Below are 21385 nucleotides of genomic sequence, written 5' to 3'. Positions count from 1 at the left end.
GAAAGCTGCCTGTCCCTTTGGCCAGGCTAAACCAGCCCCCCCACCCACCACCACAGCACAGACCTCTAGCAAACAAACGGTTAGAGTCATGGCTAGCAAAGATTCCAATGACCAGCACACTGTCTGAAAAAACAAAACACTTTAATTAGACAACTGCAAGCACCTCAAACAACTGGTTATTGTTACAGCATGGGGCTATCTTCTCACAATCTAGTTATTGCAAAGGCATGTGAATAAGTTTCATATGGACAAAGTCAAGAAAAAAGTGGCACCGTAGTTACATGAAGATCAGAAGTAAGCTTACATTCATCCCACTGACTTCTAAAAGAGGCCAAAACACACCTCCGTACTGTACATTCTAAAATCTGTATTGCCTATAAGCTTCAGCCTATGCAGCTTTTTTTTTCCTAGGAAACACGTAATTGTTGCGTGCAACTTACAACAGGTAATCGTATGTCTAGTTATGGGAAAGAATAAAGCTAGTGCAATTTGTTTTAGAAACATGTAAAGCTATGAATGGAATGAGCATGATCTTGCTTCTTGGATTATTTGACCCACTGCACTGTAAATATCTGCAGCTATATCCTTCCTTAACTGATGCCAAGCACACACTTTTATTATAAAAGATCAGTAATTCTACACAGAGAGTGGTTCTCATGCTCGACTTTTAATTTTTTTTTTTTTCTTAAGGTATAGTACAACTTACAGTGCTTATAAAAAGGCAACACCATATGGTACCATGTCTTCACTATCACATTGTAAGGGAAATTGCTATTTTTCTTCTCTTAAAAGCACTTAAAATAGGCAAAAGTTCTAAAAGGGAGTGCTAAATGATAATGCATACTTTATTAGAAAGAAGTCTAGCCTTCCTTTAAAGTGCCGTTTGGGGAATGAAATCCTGTAAACCAGAGCCACTTTGTTTAAAATCCAATGAACGGGAACTGCTACAGAATAGAAAGTTTACACAATTCCTTAAAGCAGTTTAAAGTCCACTACATGCAATTGGTTTGCTATAAAGCTCTCTAAAACTTAGTCGCTTTACTCTGAAGTTGAGTCCCCAGTCCCATATTTAAATGGCAATAAACATTTACAGGGTGCATTTACATACACTATAATACAAGAATGACGTCCCTTTGCCGGAAGATAAAATTGTACAATTCCTCGCCGTAACTCAGTTCTGACTTGATAGATTTCTTACGCTTGTAAATTATATAATATGCATCAGCTAAAATATTTTTTTTTTCATAAATAGTTACAAAACTTGCCAAAACACATGGGGGGAAGTTTCCTTTGTTCAAAAATCTGACATCTGAATGCCACACAACACAAGAAACAATGCTTAAAGACACATTAAGTGTTTTCTGAAGAAAGTGGGTGAGTAAACTACTAGCCGAAGACAAAAAGACTACCCTTCCCCAAGAACACAGTGCACAAAAAGCAAAATGTCAAACAGTACCTCAAGCAAAATAAAGGTCTGAGGATTGAAGCCAGCTCACGTGTGATCCTGCTAAAGAATTTGTGACAGTCACCATTTAGGTCCGATGCATTGGAAAGTGGTTGCTGGCTTTTTTTACAGCTGGGAGATTCTGCTAAGAATTCAGCCACGGATGCCTAAGGCATTCTCCAGCTGAAGCACGTTTCTCTGGGACCATTTCTAGCATGGGGATCAGGAAATCTGTAAACTGTGCAGCATCTTCATGAGGCCAACCATACTTCTCCACAAGCACATCAAAAAGACTCCAAGGTTTCAGCTTGGTAATGTGTCGGAGTTCTCCTGCAAACAGAAATATTACTAGCATTAGAAAAATACCTCGTTATCCCTGCTAGTGACTAATCCCTGTTTTGTTTTTCTCCCACTCTGCATTCACAGCACCTTGACCACGCTGAGAATCATTATTTAGGAAGGGCAGCACATTGCAAGCTTGCTTGAGGTCCTCAAAGGAGACGAGTATGTCCGATGTCAAAACCAAGAAATCATACCTACAGCAAACTGTATGTCACACCTGGACTCCACTGTATGCATAATTTCTGATTTTTCCTGCTGCCTTCATTCTGCCTCCTCCACACCAAGGCACTCATTCACACGCATGCTCATGCCGTGGGCAAAGACCACCACCGGCCTTTCCTTCTTAGCAGCCAACGAACCCAAATTTTACAAAAACTGCTCCAATCCTAGGAGGTCTCAGCAACACAGGTCAGTGCCTCACTGTGGCATTTGCGACAATGCAGCAGAGCAGTGATTCATTCCCACCCAAGCCAAGCACAGAGGTTTGGCACTCGGAGATTCTGCTCCATCTCCCAACACCTCCAAGAGGCTTGGTCTGAATCCTTCCTGAGAAGGCAGCACCTGCTGCTGCCAACATCTCCTTCAACCAACCACCAACACAAACGGTAGCAGCAGCTTCAAGATTTGAGTTCCATCAAAGAAGGGGCATACGGCCAACCTGGCAACGCGTTTCAAAACAAACCAAGGAGGCAAGAGCCCTTCTGCCATTCAAACCAGCAATATTATCCAGATCTATCCACAGGTCATCCGGCATGACAGGGAAGAAAAGACTCTTCTGGCTGTTCCCTCCCTCCGTTGCCATCTCCCTTCTTCCCAGGCAAGTATCTGAGCCAGACAGTCTCCATGTGACGCTACAAAAAGCGCTTGAGAGGCGCCTGTGGTGATTCTGCGATGTCCCCCGAGCTGCTGAGGAAGGTGATGGGTTCTCACTCAATACTGGAAGCTGAACATGACTCACCCATAGCTTCACAAGCACGCTACACCCACCCTCCAGTATGGCGGCATGCAGGCCATACATTTTTTAAGCAAAGTGGCTTGGCAACTTGATTGTTGTCCCTGGCTGTCATCTACTGCTGATAAAATGCCATCAGACATCAGCATGCTGGTCTGAGTTTCAGTACACCCCTGTGGCTACAGAGTTCCAGGGCAGAAGAAACCCATGTCTTCAGAGTGCCCTGAGAGTCTGAGCATCTGAATGCAAGAGATGAGAACTGCCACGGGCCCAGCAGGACACGCTCCTGCTGCCTGAGGCAGCAGAAGGTTCTAGGCAGGGTGCAACACTTGAAAAAGCAGCTCTCTTAAGTGCTACCAGAAAGACCCCAAAAGAGCAAGTGTGCCAACAGTTGATCACTTGCAAAAGAAAGAGAAGAGACCTGCTGGTAATAGGAAGTCAAGACGTACTGCCCACCGGTGGCCCACTGTCCTCCTTCCATCTCACAGGGTAGGAGGAGTACTGAGACAGAGACGAATGAAAGCAGAGGGTGTATCCTGCCGATTTATGTCTGCACATTTACAGTACAAGCGTGTCTCATCAGTACCCACAAATCAAACAAAAAAGGGCTCTGCTTTGGGCCCATACTGTCTGTATGAATGTCTGTATGAAAGGACAGCACCTCTTGGAGAAGTGTATTCATTTCCAGGCTTACTCTCAGCCCTTTAAAATCTTTGTGCAACTCTGAAAATTAACTGCTGAAAAATCTTACCCTTTTGAAGGTTTCCAAAAGTGTGTATTGGTGACTACTAACAAGAACAGGTAGCCAACTATCTAATAGGAACACATAAACTCAAATATTGCCGAAGAGCAATAGAAAATAGTGACTTGTTATTGACTGCAAGCAAAAAAAAGGCTAAAAAAAAAAAGGCAGGCCGTGTCCTTAGCTTCCCCAGTTTACAGCATTCATTGTAAGAACTGCCATAATAATTTGACCAAACTGGACTAGCTTTGGGAGAGTCTGTTTCCATACAGCGCTGTCTTCACCTTTGTATTCAAATTAAATTGTTTTAGGCATCTTTCCTCCCTCAAATTGTACAAAGTAACATTGCAAGATGAGTCTCCTGGTGTCACTGTGGAAGGTGAGTTCATACTGTTTGAATACTCCTTATTTTGTAAAGTGGAAGCTCAACCTGAAATACCCAAGCGAAGACCAGCACACCCCATGCAGCACAATATTTTCTGTGTTGTTTTCCTGCTGAGGAACTTTTAGCACTAAGGGCTTAAGTTTTCCACCAGAAATTCTGTGAATATTGTAAAAGCATTTAAGAAGATGGGATACAGTAAAAATTTGGGGGTGGGGTGGGGGTGGGTGGGGGGGGTGGCCAAGAATTAAACTAGGGCTTCGGTTTTCAATAAAGATCATAACGCTGACCATGGTATCAAAGTAGGGTAAGTAAAAGGCAACTGAGGTGGACAAAAAATTCAAATAATTTATTTTAATGTGGTGAGTCCATCTCATTTCCATCCTAAAACACTGGAGAGCAGCACAGGAAATTGAGGTGTCCAGCAACATGTATTTTCATCTAGTTCGTGAGGTTTGTACCATATAGTTGGAGGACAGGAAGGCAGTACCTGTAACTAAGGGAAAAATGAAAAGCACAGGCCCACTGGTTTGACAGCATCAGTACTCAGGGCGTTAATATGAATTTTCAAAGAAATGCTAAAAATGTAATAGTAAGTGAAAACTTCCTAACAGAAGCTCTTTATTTAGATTTTTGATAGTGAAGCATACAGGAAATATCCAGAGAGGACAATGGAGTTGTCAGAGCTGCAAAACTCCTGTGGCCAAAGCAGAGGCAGTAATGGACCCTCTGAAAAATGGAATGTTGAGTCAGAAGGAAGAAATTTCTGAAGGACCTGTGGCAGGGGGAAGATGCTATTTAAAGCCTTCTCTGCTGACCGTAATACAAAAAAACAGACCTAGTCTATGAAATTTGTCAGAGACAAATTTAAGATGTGTCACCAGGGAAGAGGAGGATGGATTTTTGAACAGTAAGAAACAGATGACATGAAGGACTGGGGAAGCAGCAGTGGGATATAATCTGCTACTATGTATTTTGAGCACATGCTCCCGACAACTAATACAAGAACTGCTGGTGAGGCCCCATGGTACAGTACATGGAAGCGAGGGAGGTGGAGGAGAGCCCTCTCCTTCCTTCCAGGATGGTAAATAAGCAGCAGTGTTTTTCCTTGTTACAACTTCCAACAGGCAAAGCCAGTACTTAGCCAGCATCTTGCACAGGTTTAGCTCACGAGTAAACAGGGATAGCAAATACCAGAAGAAAAAGAAAAGGGACCATGTCTAGAAAAAAAACAAAAGGGTTTTAAGTTTTAGTGCTAATAGATATTAATCATTTTTACAGGCAAAATAGCTTTCGTGAAGGCACTGGAGAAAAGGACTCAGTGGAGTTATTCCTGGGCTCAATCAAGATGAGACCATATAAAAAAGTATGTGAGCATGTGTGTTATAGTGACTAAGAAGTAACTTATAAATTCTTTTCCTTTTTTAAAATGCACCCTCCTACTTGAATGTCACAAACTGCTTCAGACAATTACTAAGAAGGAACACATACCTGTAAACTCATTAGTTGACAACACCTTTCCTTTTGTGCCTGTGACTTCAGTGGAACAATTCAAATGTTTAAAGCTTCTCTCTGAGGTTGAACTTACTTATGGACAGGAGCAACGCCCAAATAGTGATTTCTTGATTTTCACCCAAGGCTGATGTTTTCAAAATAGAAGCCTACAGTCAGATTTCTAAGCCCTCCTTTACACCACAGCGTGAAATTTTCAGAAGAGCCTCAGGCCTGTACTACATGGCCTCTGATCTCAGGTGCTCAGGCCACAAGCAGATGAGTACAAAATGCAGCAACTTGCTGGCCAACGACTTAGCCTATCCATTTCCTGCCAGCCCATCAAATGCAAATACCTCCTGGGGGTTCCAGAGAGGCTGACAGTACTGGGATGGCCAGGAAAAAGGTATCTGGTGTCCAATTCAATGAAAAAAAAAAAAATCTCAAGTAAGTAAGCAGGAAACTCACCACCTCCATTTTTCCTCCACAAAGCAATCCAGTTTTCCTGACCTGCATACCAGAGTAACTGGTATGATCTGAAAACACAGCTTGGGCTATTACTCCCTCGTCTTGCACTTGAGATTTTCTGTTTTGAGTAGAACAGGTGGGATCCAGTCTACTTAAGCTTCCACAGCAAGTGTGCGCTTACATTTTGTGTGGTGGGTGAACCAAGTCTTTTAAAGTGCTTAAATCCCACCCAGAGCCACAGCAGATGGTGCCTCTGAGGAATGTCACCGACGTTCAGGCCCTAGAGGACAACAGTGACACTTTGCAGTGGAAGATGCTCATGGAAGCACGTGAAACTCTCACTTCATGGGAATTTTACAAAGTGCCCTCTTCTCTGTGCCACAAACACTGTGGTTATTGTAAAACTGTTAGGTCTTTTTAAGGTTCTATGACATCACTAGAAAATGCCATCCCATCTGGTGTAAAGTGAAAATTAGGAACATGAGATATGCTTTAAGGGGGGTCTGGCTGAGGGGTCTTTCTAATTCAGTACCAGCCTCTGACAGCGGCCACAGGAAGGGATAGGGAAGGCAGGCAGAGGAGCCCTTCTGCGGGCCCTGCGCTCACTCCAGCAGCTGCGATCCCTGTTGGGGGGTGCCGGAGGGTACCTCCTGCCCAGCCTTTTACTGCTTTGTACATTTACGACGTGTCAGCCCTCAGTTTGTTCATCTCAGTTAACACGAGACTGTTTTTGAGCCTGCTGATACAGCCTCTTTCTACGAGCCCCATGGCAGCAGGCTCCTGAAGCTCACTGCCTGCTGTGTAGGAAAGCTCTTGTTTTAAAGCCACCCCCTCCAAGTTTCACTGGGTGTCCCCCAGCTCTCGTATGACAGGTGCTGGCAAAAACAGCTCTGTTTTCAGCTTATCCACTGACTTCCCAATTTTGTAAACTTTCATTATTCCTCCAGCACCCTTCTCCCCTCCACACCCAAAAGCCCCAGGCGTTTTAGACTCCCCCAAATGGCATCTGCTCTATCTCCTTGATCATCACTGTTGCCCTTCTTCACACCATGTTTGACGCCGTTACATCCTCCTGCAGGCAACGAAGGCATGCAGAGGTCCCTGCCATACCAGAAATATCCACGCACAGAACAGGCGGCTCTCATGCAAAGGGGGATGAATCGCTGGATTGTCTCCTGCCTCATGACCCCAACCTCCTACAGCACAGCGCCGCCGCCTCAGCCCCCCCGGCACCCCACGTGCCCGATGCAGCTGGTCGGCTGGCCGGCGCTGGCCCTGCCGACAAGCTGTGCGCTCAGGCATGTGGAGTCACGGGCAAGGGGGAAGCCGCGGCGCTGTTCGGCAGGAAAGCGCGCTTGCCAGCTGCGGTCGATGGCCCCAGATGATCCCCCACCACGTAACGGGACGCTCCTGACATACCCTGTCCCTCGATACAACACAGTGCTGTCTCATACACCGAGGGGACAACAGACACTTGAAGCATGACCGCATTCCCTCACGTGTCAAAAGCCTGTCTTAAAGAGCAGCCTGAGCAAAGACAAAGTACAAAAAGATAAAAGAACTGTAAGGCCCAGTGCGTCTGCTCAGATTAATTACTTTCTTACAGCAATTGACAAGGGTTTTATTTTTAGAGGGGTTGCACTTCTGAACAATGCCAAACACAGCTAAGTCATCGCCTATGGCTGTGGCGCTCAGGCATTACGGTAATTCAGAGCGTTTGAAGTGAGACAGCACAGTGCACAGCAGAGCAGCTTTCTCCACCGCTCTGTCACAGAGCGATCTTTTCTGCACGCTCTCTCTTCAGTGAGGTTACGAGTGTGAGGACTGACTGCACGCAGCTGTGTATCTATTGCCCAGGTATTCCCTTCCCACTCCAGTTATTCCTTATCAGTAGCATTCGCTGGACCACTATATAGGATCAAAAGCAGCTGACAGATGATTTTCCATCACATTACAAGCTATGCATCACTTGATTCCATACATTTACATGAACACTGGACAACAGATTCACACAGACATTTGTTAACATCCACACTTTGTTGAGTACATCCCAAAATGAATTTTAAATGAAATATTGAAATGAATACTGCAAATTGTGGCTTTTCTCAGAAAGTCAAGTTTACACCAAAATTCTTCTTTAGTAAGAACTCTCCATTTAAATGGATGTATTTCTTCAGTACCCATAAATGAACATATTCTCCTTTTGGATAGCATTATGCTTTAAATTAGTGTTGCATAAATACCGTTACCTTTTTTGGTGAAAAACTCCTTGGAATATTTCCCCAACATAGCGTATTTTCGAGGGATTTTTCCCAGCAGTTCAATGATCAATGCTATGTGGTCTGCATTGGAGAACATTGCCAGCAAAACAGAAACATACAACAGTTTAATCAGTACATTGCATGCACACACTAACACTGGCCCGGTACAGACAGAAATAGATCGATCCTGGCAAAAAAGACACGTGCACACTGCTCAGTGGCTAATTTGGAAAGATACTTTCAGCAAAACTTCCTTCTCAAACATTTGAGTATCAGCTGCTACAAACAAGTTTTGCTATGTAATTTAAAATGTATCAATAGTTATTTTTCAGAACATTTAGCTTAAAAAAAGAAAAAATTGCCACAGATTCCTGTGTATTTTGTTTTTCAAAAAGAAATTTTTGTTGTGAGATTTCAGTAAATGCTCCTCAGTGGGACATGCTACAAAACCAGCAACAGCAATTCCACTTCTGTCTGCATCACGGCACCTTTCAAAAAGAAGAGGTACTACCTCTGCGATTGAAGAATTCCCGAGAATATTTTCCAGATAGAGCAAAGTGCCTTGGGATATTGCCTAGCAGCTCTATGATGTGTGCTATGTGGTCTATGAGGGAGAGAAAAAAAGGATACGGGAGTGGAAGGGGCAGGGAAAGGATGGGATAAAAAAGAAGAGGAAAGAAACTGGAATTAGTAAAAAATCAGAAATAGTTTCAAATCAACAATGTTTGCAGCAAATCCATGCAGAGGTTTCCAGGATCAGCAGAGCTCTGGCATCATTAGTAGCATTTAGGAACAATGAATGATGCCCACATTACCACTGCAAAGAGCATTTACAAGCAAACAAGCATGGAAATGGACAGGTATATAGATGGAAGCAGGAGTTAATTCTGATTTTAAAAAAAATTAGTAATTGCCTAATTCAAATAAAAATACATAATGTAAACATTATTCCAGTGTCACTCTTATAAAGAGAAAATACTATAAAGTTCAAATCTGTCATTTCTTTTCTAAACTAAAATGTTGTTATTCTCAACCAGGTTTCCACACATATGCAATCTTACAAGAAGGGCAGTTTAATTCCTTCAGGCAGTTGTTAAGTAGATGAGTATCTGCAGAAGGGAGTTTTTGCCCACCCATTGCTAGTGATGGAACTTAAAACTAAAAAGAAAAAAATCATATTTATATTCTGAAAACAACGTGTATGAACAGTTCACTCAAATACAAAACTTAACCCTACTGTACGCTCACTGGAAACTTAAAAGGAGTGCGAAAATATACAAAAACTCATATATCTCAAAAGATTCATACCTTCATCCCTGGAATAGTCTTCACCAGAGTGTGGTTCAAACAAATAATCTCCAGTCGCTAGCTCAAAAGCCTATAACATAACAGACATATTTATGGGTATTTCAGAAATAATGTTTTTAATCTTAAGATGTCAGCAAAACATCACAACTATCTCAGAACCAAGAGCAAATTACCATTCAAAGCTCAAGGCCTACAACTGGATCCGAGACTGAGGAGAGGCCACTTACCTGGGGACCATCATTCCTGCACTGCAACGACAGCGTAAACCCAGGCTCTGGGGAGAGCCCCACCTTCAGCCCCCAGCACACCCCGTCAGTACGAGAGGCCGGAGGTTTGGCAACAGGCAGCACGCCCAAAACCCAGGAATTTCTGCCTGCTCAACCAGGACGAACAAAGGAGATGGACAAGGGCTGTGGAACTGTGGTCCCTCCCCAGCAACCCCTAGGGCTCCCCCCGCTGACCAGGGAATATTTCGGTCATGCTGTGAAGGAAGCGATTCTGAACAGACTGGCTGCACGGGGGCGTGAAGGAGCATCAGTGTAAGATGACGTTAAACATGTTTTTACATACTAATGTGTTGTCTCTTGATCATGTTAAATATGTATAAGTTAATGAAGCTGAGAAAGAGGTATTTCTAAATATGTAATAAAGAGCTACGCTTGTATCTGAAGGCCAATTATGTCAGAGTGCATGTTGGGGACCAAAATAAAGAAGTCTGAATCAGAAATAAAATCCATTTGTAACTATAATTAATCACTTGAAATTAGCAAACAGGTAGAGCTTCCTTGATGACTCTAAATCTAGAACAGTTTTTAAAAAGGTATTTTTGTTGAATCAGAAGTCAAGAAAGTAAATACTGCAATCACAGGGTAAAATACCAAGACTGACATTGATGAAGGAATCCAGAACAGCCACCATGATGACTGATCCTTTCAGGCCATCGCAAGGCCTCAATGGGATGCTAACCCTGTGTTAGGTCAGGACAAAGCTGAGTGTCTCTTTACGGGTGTAATGCATATTAAAAGCCGCAAAGCACTGAAATACGTGTGCACAAACATGGATTCATCTAGCCTAATTTGTTAAACTATTCTCTTTCTGCTCTGGATCACCAATTACCCCAGCAGCCACAGGAATCTCATTCTTTCCAGGTAGTTTAAGCATCAAACTATTTTCTATCTCCAACACCATGGGAAATATCTGATCCAAGAAATCATTCCAAAAATCAGGCAGACTTCCTGGCATAGTTCTAGGATGGGATTTCACTCCATTAGAACACTTACTATAAAATATTTGTCTCCTGAAAATAGACACTTTTCTGTTCCAATTCGTAACCTGGAGTTGTTAAATCACCTGTAAATTTAGCCTATTTATGGGCACTTGACTTTTTCAAGCTGTGAACTGCAGTGTCATCCAAGTAGGCTACAGCCAAAATAATTCATTGCAATCACACACAACAGCCAAGAAAGCAAGAATGCCCCTTGTTGACGTTTCTGTTGATCCTATGAACGGGCCTTTAATTTCTAAAGTCACTAGCACTAATAAACAGTCATTCACTTTTTTCTTATTCTACTCTTAGCTCAAGATTGAGGGTTTTCATTTTACAGCTTAAAAAAATCGGAAGGACTTCATAAATTACCAGGTGTTTAAACTGAAGAAATTTTTAGACTAGCTAGAAGAAATCACTGGTAGAGATCTCAAAACACAACATGGAGAATATTTTTATTCTGTTGAGATGAGACTGAGAAGTGTCCCCTCTATCTCATGGGAATATATTCACTGGAAGAGCTGGACCAGCTTTCCTAGGAGAACACACACTGATGGGGCTGATTTCTGAGGACATCAAGAAACTCAGTGCTATTTAACACAGATTTCTGGAGAACAATGGAAATGTAGTTGAATTTAGCCACAAAGATAGACTCCAAAAGAATATAGCTTCTGTCCCAAAAAATGAAGTATTAATAGCTCGATATGTCTGTGTGGGACTAAGAAGATTAAATTCGAAAAACTGTAAAACTGTTCATAGAGAAGCACAAGAAGTAAGCATACCACTGGGATACACTGAATTTTAGATCAGTTTGTATAAAATAAGAGCTGCAAGCTCTCACAGATTTGGGTGCTTACACCACCCTTTTGCTCAAGAGAAACCAAGCTTTTCAAGATTGTGCTGCTGCTTCTTTTTTCCTTTTTGTATAGCTCTGACTCCACGCCCAGCATGGGCTGGAGCTGCAGCATCTTGGACATTTGATTTCCTGACTCTCCTTAAAGGACTCTTTAAGGAGAACAAAGAAACTTCTGACTCAGATGCACACAGGGACAGCCCAGAGACAGCCTTGCCTTTTGGGTGCTGCGATAAGTATCTCTAATAATACTTCTTAGCATTCATGCAGGACAATGTCTCACAGGTTCATCTGTAGCAACCTGGTAATAGGTTCCTAGACATTTGTAGGATGGACTGGCTACATAGTGCAAGATAAATGAAATTAATTGGGCCTTATTTATAAAAGAATAAATCCTTGACCTAGGTTTTTACCATAAAGTAAAAGAATCAGCGTTAAAAATACAGTAATAAGCACATAAATAGCCACAAGAAGGGCAATGACACCTCTGGATTGTATCAGAGTTCTTCTGCTCCTTCAACTGATGCCCAAAGTTACGGTGCACCAGAACGCACATGCAGTCCTGTTACTGAGTCAGTGCCACCAAAAGAGGAGGTCTCTGCTGCTAGTACTGAGAACTAGTTTTGGCAATGCACTGCTGCTTTGGACTTCCTGAGCACTTTTCGGTACTTACCGACACTTTGCACCCAACTGTAGGTACACAAAACCAGCCAGCATCCAACTCCTAAGTTGCTGACACTGTCATAAAATCAGGAGGTGGAGACCCTGACGGACAGCAAGTTGAACACAGGTCAGCAGTGCGCTCTCGCGGTAATGCAGGCTAACCACGTACTGGGCTGTACATAACAAGCACGTTACCACCCCTCGGTGGAACGTGACTTCCCCTCTCCTCAGCAACCACATCTGCATCTGCAGACCTGTGACCAGTTTGGGGCCACCAGTATGAGACACCCTGCCAAACTGGCGAAAGACCAGGAAAGACCTCTAAGATATTAGGGGGCTGAGCAGAGGGTGCAGGAGGAGATGCTGGTGAGGCTGTGTTTGTTCAGGTTGGAGAAGGGGAAGAGAAGGGGGGATTTAATTGCTGTGCTCCACAGCCTGAAAGGCAGTAACAGAGAACGCCGAGATACACTCTTCTCAATAAAAGGACAACAGAGAACAGACAAGAGCAGCAAGATGGGAAATTCCAGATACAAGGAAAAAAATTCTTCAGCAAGATTTGGCTGAGCACTGGGACAGGCTGCTCAGAAAGGCTGTGGAAATGCCATCCTGATAGATATGTACACCTCAATTGGATGAGGCTCTGAGTAACTTCATCTAACCTTGACATTAACCCTGGTTCAAGCAGGAGGAGGACTACTAGAGATCTCTTTCAACCTAAACTTGGCTATTATTTCTATGATGCTACAAATACAGATTAATCATACTTACTTTCCCTTTTAAAGTATTCATTTATAAAAACTAGTTTCTTGACAGAAACTCCCGACCTTGAAATACCATGCTCTTTTTTACTTAATGTTGACATTTACCTCATCAGAAATCAGCATTTTGATTATTATATGGAGATAAAAAATGAGATGCAGCACACTCAACATATGGCACAAAAGCCCAAGGCAATCATCCCTCCTTACTGACTATACCGGCAATTGCTACTTATCGCTTTCCTAAGGTTACCACAGAAAAACACTCCAGACTGCTTTTCTCCATCTGCAGATTGAGAACCTTTCATATAAATGGTCACACTGATGCTTTTGTAGGCTTTGGAGAAGCTATGATTCCTTTTCTGCCATGCAACTCTATATGAGTCTACCACGCAACTGTATACAAACCTACCACAGTACTGAACTGTTGGAATCACTATCGTGTATTATGGATCCATGTCTAATCACACAATTGGAAACAGCTCCATTTTCACTGTGTGACAGCTGTGTACTCAATCTGGTGACTGAAAATGGATGCATGCCTAGGGAAAGCTGTCTGGGAGAGGACTGGAAGAACAATTCAGTTGGACTGCATCAGCCTCCCTGAATTCCTCTTATGAAGCCCCAGCTGAAAAAGGACAACAAGCTACAGGCCAGAATTATTATTCTGACAGACGAGATCCGGCTCTTGGCCAGAATTTCTCCGCCCCAGCTGATATTAAGAGCTGTGAATGAGAAGATTGTAACTGCTTTAAAAATAGGCTTAGTTTTAAGAACACTGTTCCACAGGTAAGTGGGAGCATGGAAAGAAGAGCAAAAACCTTTCTGAGATACGCACACCAGCTGACAGTTTGTTCTCCCATGGACATCTCCCTCTGAAGAGCCAGGCAATGGAAAGACTGTAAAAGGCTTTTTGCATGGTTAGTGCTTGGTAAGAAAGGCCAGATATACAAAACAAAGACATGCATGGGATGCTTGAAAAGGTAACAGGTTTCTACTATTTGCTGTACTCCAATCTCGGAATCACGCACATGCTGAGCGGTTGCTTTGGAAAGTCATTTTCTTTGGAAAATAATCTTCTTTTGAATGTTTCAGGTTGTCCACCCACCACCTTCAAAAAGGGTGTACAGTGATTAATAACAGCATTTTGTACTGTATCTGCCTACTGAAAAATATGTGCATACTGACTTGAAGTTTTTCTCTTCTCTCAATCAGGTTTTTGATTTTCCATTTTTCCTCAAAATACTGCTTCTGTGCAGACTAAGGCTTGTCACCACACCTTTGGTGTTTGCCACTCACACATACTAGCATAATGATACTCATTATCCCATGGAGACATGATCATTTCTTCCCTGCTTACAACACAGGAAGAGTAGTTAAGGACAGTTACCTCTCCACCCCATGTTAGAGAACATCATACAAAGAAGTCAACTGGGGGCTGAACTACAAGCACTTACATGTAAGCTTAATTTTAACATCATAAGTTACTATATTCTGCTCATTCTTCTTTCTGTCCCTCAGAGCTCTCTCACATGAACAGAAATGCTCATAATAAAAAGCACCCCTGTAAGCTTGCTTGCCTCGTAGTAGCATCTCCCTCATTTTGAAAGCTATCTGCCTGCCTGCTTTCCTTCTCACCCTGGTAGTATTTTCTTTCATCATTTGTATTCTCTTTGGGTAGATAAACCACCAATTGCAATTTTCTCCTTCTCTGACTTCCTGCCGATCTACAGCTATGATCTATTTGCTAGTTCTTATTATAAAAAGAAGATATTTCAGGAATCACAACTCGCCACAAAAGTCACCTCGGGTAAGTGTTAGAACCAGTCTTGCTAATGTCCTAGCTTGTAACATAGCGATCTCCTCCCTACAGCTCAGACAAGACTGTACATAATGAACAACACAAGTCAGATGATGAGACTCATCATTTCAGGTGCTTTTCCTGCCTCCAATCCAAAGAGCATAAACAAGGAAAAGCAGTGGAATCATGATGCTTGCAGTCATTTCCAGGATCAATACAAAGGGATGCCCTCTGCCAGTACTAACGCCTTTCTCTTGCCAGAATTTCTTGGCAGCAGCAGTGGAGTACTGTGTTCCATGGTTTTTGAGATTTAGGAAATGCTAAACCATGCAGTGCCTGTTCAGTTTCTGCTCCACAGAAAGCAACCCTCTCAATACTGCAAATGTTGAAATTCAGCCTGATAAAATTGATTGATCAAGGGTGTTTTCAATCCTATAAGAAGCACTGCTGGCTCCAAATCTGTTTCTTTTTTGGGGATGAAAAGGAGAGATGCACCTCCCTGTTGGCAGAATTAAAACAGGGTTAGTACAGCAAGGGAACATAGAATTTTCTAGAATTTAATAAATGTGGAGAGAGATTCCCAGTGTCTAGCTTTCCATGAGAGCAGCTGAGTATCCCACTTAAACAGGTCACACCGTTAAAAGAAAAAAAGGGTGCTGTGCAATTTCCTTAGCAAAACTTATAAATGTCCAGCAAATGATAGCAACAACCACTCAGACCTAGGTCACCAAAGTCTGGGGGAAAAAAAAAATTTTAAGTTACACTTTGTTGCATTCTTTGCTGAGCACAGAACAAGCAAACAACTTTGTCATAGTCTGGAAAAGCCCACTGACATCTAACTTCTTTCATTAGCTTCACAGCACATCGTGCGTGCACCGATTATAAGCCTCCAAAGATATGCATCATCTTCTCCCCCCTCCCCGCCTTTTTTTTTTTCTTTTTCTTAAAGACTCTGAGACTCGCATCACCTGAGCAGAGGACTGGTACTGGCCTGAGGATACTCACTCTCATCATCTAAAATTAGAAGATTCAACTCACAGGCTGCTGGCTTACAATGCTACTTATTCACTGACATAACATCAAAAGAAACAGAACTGTAAGGTTATTAGCACTGAGTTATTTCTCCTTCTTTTGCTATTTGAGTAGAGTGCTTACATGGCTCTGTTTATGTACACTTCCAGCACAAGTAACCCTGACCAGAATTTCTGGCTACTCCCATAGTAAAGACAATACAAATAAAACAGGGCTATTATTTACTGAAAGCTGCATCAAAACCATGGAGTTGATGGCTAGATGAAGCCAACCCATACTAGCAGAGCCCAGGTGAGGAGAGCACTCCATGTAGACACAACATATCATGTCCTAAAAGCCAGATTCGTAAAGGGTATTCTGAAAGTTGCTTTGCACACTCAGGGCACAGTTATCAGAGACTTTTGTTTAAAAACGTCACCATCATCATCTCCATCCTCATTACTAAAGACTAAGTAAAATTGATGAGCAAATGGTATGATGAAAAAAGACAGTCTGCTGCTGTTATGATAAAACACAACCTCTGTGCTTGACAACACTTTATGCCATAAATACAAGCCAATAAAAGAACTAGCAGCTCTGCTACTCTCACAGGCAATGCTGTTCCCAGTGAGCAAGATTATTTCATTAGCAAGCAAAAGGCAGTGAAAAACCTTAGGCTCAAATGGAGATCCATAAAGCACAAGACCAAGATCCCAGGTGAATCCTGGTCCCAAATATTCCAAGTGGTCCTTCATAAAATCCAAGAGATGTGAAAAGATTGATGCATTTTATGTACACTCAAACCTCGGACATGGAAACCCTATGGACCCTAAATTAATTCAAAGAAAGGCCTGTTTTTATTGTCATTTTTTTAGTGGAGACATGATCTAGAATATCTGACACAGTAGTGGATACATAACACATGAAGAATCTCTTCTACTTTGCAAGCTAAGCAGTCTTCATGTGTGCTGTTTACTACCAAGCAGAGTGTTCTGGACTACTTGTGAGCAAGCCATTTTAGGAGAGTGGCAGCCATGTTGTGTATGCCCATTGAGATGAAGACCGTGACCATGACTTTGAAGCAGCAGGTCTTCTGTCACCAAGAGCTACACACAGGAGTGAAGAGCACATCTGCATCAGTCTCTGTGAGAATACTGGTCAGAAATCTCTGATTTGAAGGTCATGGGTACACACAGATGTACAAGATGTATTTGCACACAATTCCATCCAAATGAGGTCAAAATATTTTTTACCCTCTTTCAGTGCCAGTTCAGAGAACTAGCTCAGTGACGCAGTTGTAAGCAAGGGTTTTAAAAGTGTAACATCTCATCTTTGCTTTGATACTACCTTACCATACTTTGCATTCACATTAATTCACAACATTCATATTAGGCACACACTTCTGCAATATGTGCTTTATCATTCAGTAGAGAAAGTGAGACAAGAAAGCTCACCCAAAGTCAAAATCATGATCAGATAATCAGAATGAAGGACAGGATCTGTAATTATGTAACACGGCTCCCACTGCAAATCAGTGGCACCTTACCCATTTACAAATGTAGTATTTCTGACAGGTGAATATGATCAGAGCAATTACTTACCTAACCTGAACACAACCTCAAATTTAGGTCACTTAACATATAGCTACCCCTTAATTGACAAACTTCTTTTTCTTCAGTTTTAAAAAAGGACGAAATGAGAAATACTGTATGCAGTAAATACAGAGTCAGCTGGTAGGATACCACTTCACATGTGCTTGGTACTGTCACACTGGGCCAAGTATGGAAGGATGGAAACTCGCCAAGAAAAAAATTCATGGCAATACTGCTGGACCATTCATTTTGCATAGTACTACTCCCAAAAATGTACTTAATGACTTTGGACTTGTACAAGCAAAGCAACATGACAAAGAAGTCACCTTGCTCTCCTTTGAGAGCCTTGGACAACATGGCTAACAGGGTATCTGAGCTGTATTTTGGCTGAAAGTAAACAACGCCTCCACCTCCTGCTCCAGCAGACAACCCTTTTGAAAACAGAAGCACCAGGAAACATTACAGAATAAAGTGAATTAAATGAGAAACAAGAGCAAGGTAACCTAGAAGGCCATTTTCTGAACCACACCTAGGTACAACAAGGAATCCAAACCTGAGAAAGCAAGTGGGACTACAATGGCCTTAAAACACTTCAGTACTTTACAGTTCATGGCTGCTTTAGGGATTGGAGAGAATCAAACAATCATTTCAAAAGACAGCCTAAGTAAGTTAATTGGGAGTTTGCAGTTCCACATCAGCAACATTGCCCTGGCAGTTAATCTTTGTTACAGGTCCTCTGCAGAAAGAGCTGTTAAGGTCTTCAAGTCAATCCCTACCTCAGAGCTGTCTTCCATCCAATAGAGGATCAGCACTCACAGTGCTCTGACCCATTTTCCTCAACCACACTGGAATGAAAGCAGATCCTGAGGGGTTTTGAAACTATGAATTTTTGGGGTGAGCTTCAGAGACTGATCTCTATTTTTTTACACGACTATACAATAACAACACTGACATACAATTGTTGAATTCAGTTGTTGGAGGAGTATAAAATCTCTACAGCATTTTTTAAGGGCAAAAAACCAAAGTCGGTGGCAGAAGACAGAATTCCAGTGTTTCTGCCTCAAATGCTTTAATACCTTTAAAGCTTACATAACAAAAAAGCAGAAGTATAATTTTCTCATTAAAATACTGAAATTTCATCACTAATTGTGAATCTGAATTAAGACAGCCCTAGTGGCAGAGCTGCTTCAGGCCTTTTTTTTTCCTCTTGAGTTTGAGAAAGGACTCGCATGAAGAAAGCAGTAACACTTATATAACATGGAAAAGAATTAAAGTGTAAGGGGCTGGACGACCCCAATTATTCTAAGAATATTATATTCCCTACCTGTTGATATTGATATTAAGTACCCCACTTTCTTTAAACCCAATCACCGACAGACTTCAGCATTTTTTTGTGGCTTTAGCTACGCAACTGTATATAAAATTAGTAGGGTGTAGCTACACCCTTAAAGGAAGGTGAATATAGGGTATTCAATACCATAAAAAGGTATCAAGCTCAACTGAGGTTTACAAAATATCAGGTGAAAGGAACGAGAAGTCTCTATAGTAATTTTGTAGTTAGTTAAGAGAAGAATCATTCAATGAATTGGGGATCAAAACTGTGGAATATTTTCTACACTTTGTTTTCAATGTAATAGAAAAATTCTACATTTTGCCCCCAAATGAAAAAGTAAATTTGGAAATAGATGTTCTTTTCTGTGTACTAAAGCAAAAGCTAGTATTAAACTCTAGAGAAAACATACTTGCAATTTTACTTATGGGTTAGTTACTTCCAACACATGGCTTGCTGAGCTTATAATATCTGTAGGATTTTATGTTCCTTTCAATCCTCCTCCTCTCCCTCTGAGCTCTGCAATTCTTCTCATCACCCACGCCTCCAAACTGTGTCTAGTATTTGAGTCTTCTCCTCCTCCTCACACACTTATTCTTTTCAGACATTTATTTGTAAAATATAAAGATTTGAATAGGTTTTCTCTTTTAAAATAGACAGATATTTCTAAATGTATTTCTAAAACTATCTTTAATGAGATCATTGTAGCTTATTTGTCCTCAGAGAGTTATTACAGAATAAGTGTTTCAGAAAGTTGAATGATTAAGTTTTTACTTTTCTTATTCTTCAAAGATTTTTAAAAATCTATAATTTCAATTTTACTGTGTTAAAACTAATTCAACAGAATGTTACCACGTATTTTACTAATAAACTAACTCCTCCTCTTCAAAGTTTAGAACCTAAAGCTGTGATTTGCAAGCCTAATCTGATGTTTTCACTGCACTTGGCAAGAATTTGAAGTATTTGACTTTCTTGCTACTTTATGCAAGAAAAAGGAATGGAAACATAGCAAACAGTTGGATAGATTCTAAGATGGGAAGGAAACATCCAGTTGTACTATTTCAGTTAAGCTTTGTAATTTAAAATATACATATAATTCCCTCCAAACTTGCAAGTTTAAAATGCATCAAATGAAAATTAGAAATGTTCTCCAATATACTTCCTTTTGATTAAGAAAGCTTGAGAAATTGAAATAAAGGGAAAAAATCATCAGTAGTTATCTGATATGACATAATTTATGATAATGTATTTGTGTCAAAATGTCAGAACCATCCCCATCAGGTTTCCTCACTAAATAAACAATTGGGTTTAGGAGGTTTATTCTTGTAAAATACACATTGTATTGTTCTTACCATACATGCTGTACTCCAGATATCAGCAGGTGTACTGTAACCTGCTCCTATTAAAACCTCTATGGATCTATATTGTCTTGTCTGGATGTCTTCTGTGAAGTGTTTATGCTAAAATAGAAAGAACCACATTAATGGAAAAAACAAACAACAAAAAGGCCTGCTTTAAATATTGAAGGCTAAATAGCTAAAATGATGTTGCTCTACTTACCACCCAGCAGGCATTCCCCAGGTCAGCAATTTTAACTCTAATTTTATCTGCATTTCTTGGATCCAGTGGATTCACCAGTAAGTCAGCAGCACGAGTTTTTGCTAACACAAGCAAAATACAGAATAGTTAGTACTTTGAGCATACTGTTCATTATCTCTAAGCAGTTTTGACTTGACACTTTGTCTAGTTTTGTAATACATTGAAGACATCAAAATCATTTGCTGAATGTTACGAAAAATTAAAGCAACATAAATAGGATTTCTTACCTTGATTTCTAAGTATCCTTACACATTTCAAGTGCAAATTTTTTGTGTTCTTTAACTGCCAAATAACTACTATTAGAATATCCAGAGGAGCTTCTAAGCAAAAACAGTGCATATGTTTCCAAGAACAGATTCAGAAAGAAAATGTTAAAACTCAAACTCCAAGAACTCCACATGAAAGACATGTTCTTGGAACAGTTTCATTGACAAAATAAATTCTGCACTCCCATTCTTGGCTAAGGTAAATAAGATTTGGCTGGATTTTTTTCTTTTCTTTTTTTTTTTACCTGTCCAAAGGGGAAAAGACTCACCAAAACCTGGCTAATTTGAGAGCCTAGGGGACTGTCACCCATTTCACAGATAATTCAGTGTTGAATCAAAGTTCACTGAAGGTCCTATTTGCATTGAGTATGATCTGGACTAAAAAGGCAGAACTTTAATCTAATTAATCCTGCAATCTTTAAAGGCTCTTGGGACACTGATAACCCTAACATATGACAGTGGAGGACTGCTGCTTTTCTTTGTTTGGACATACCACCTGCTAGCTCCTAAACTGCATTGGAAAGAAAGCAGATTGACTTGAATGTGGAAGACAGAACCCAGTATCACAAATCACATAGCAGCAGAGGATTGATCTCAGTTTCCTTGTCCCAAAGCTAAGACGACTAAATTGGAAACTGATGGTTAGAAAGAGGTACTAGATCCAAAAGGCACCCAGGACTCCAATGGGGATATAATGATCTGTTAAACTGGTGCAGAGAATTGGAAGAGGAAAATACACCAGACATGGGACAAGGATGTCTAATGGTGAGTTAGGAGTGACTGAAATCAGATTAAGATCTTCAACTGCTGGGACAGCAAGCCTGAAGAGACCATCAAGGCACTGAAATACTGGCTAAC

At 41.2% G+C, this 21385-nt stretch overlaps 1 protein-coding gene across 1 annotated transcript in view; it reads right to left on the bottom strand.

Annotated features, from left to right (window-relative positions):
• Positions 1–124: 124 nt before the first annotated feature.
• The window catches only part of SRPK2 (SRSF protein kinase 2), a 100956-nt gene continuing 79695 nt past the window's right edge, over positions 125–21385 (bottom strand). Inside the window, exons 11-15 of the mRNA XM_010580896.1 lie at positions 20223–20323; positions 20015–20122; positions 9391–9460; positions 8071–8163; positions 125–1774 (exon numbers count right to left, since the gene is read on the bottom strand). Coding sequence (XP_010579198.1) covers positions 1590–1774; positions 8071–8163; positions 9391–9460; positions 20015–20122; positions 20223–20323 — 557 coding nt within the window. The 3' untranslated portion in view covers positions 125–1589. The remainder of the gene's footprint in view (positions 1775–8070; positions 8164–9390; positions 9461–20014; positions 20123–20222; positions 20324–21385) is intronic.

The sequence above is a fragment of the Haliaeetus leucocephalus genome, unplaced genomic scaffold (genome assembly GCF_000737465.1).
Source record: "Haliaeetus leucocephalus isolate CR32 unplaced genomic scaffold, Haliaeetus_leucocephalus-4.0 Scaffold751, whole genome shotgun sequence".
Lineage (NCBI taxonomy): Eukaryota > Metazoa > Chordata > Aves > Accipitriformes > Accipitridae > Haliaeetus > Haliaeetus leucocephalus.
This window is presented reverse-complemented; position numbering and strand designations above follow the sequence as displayed.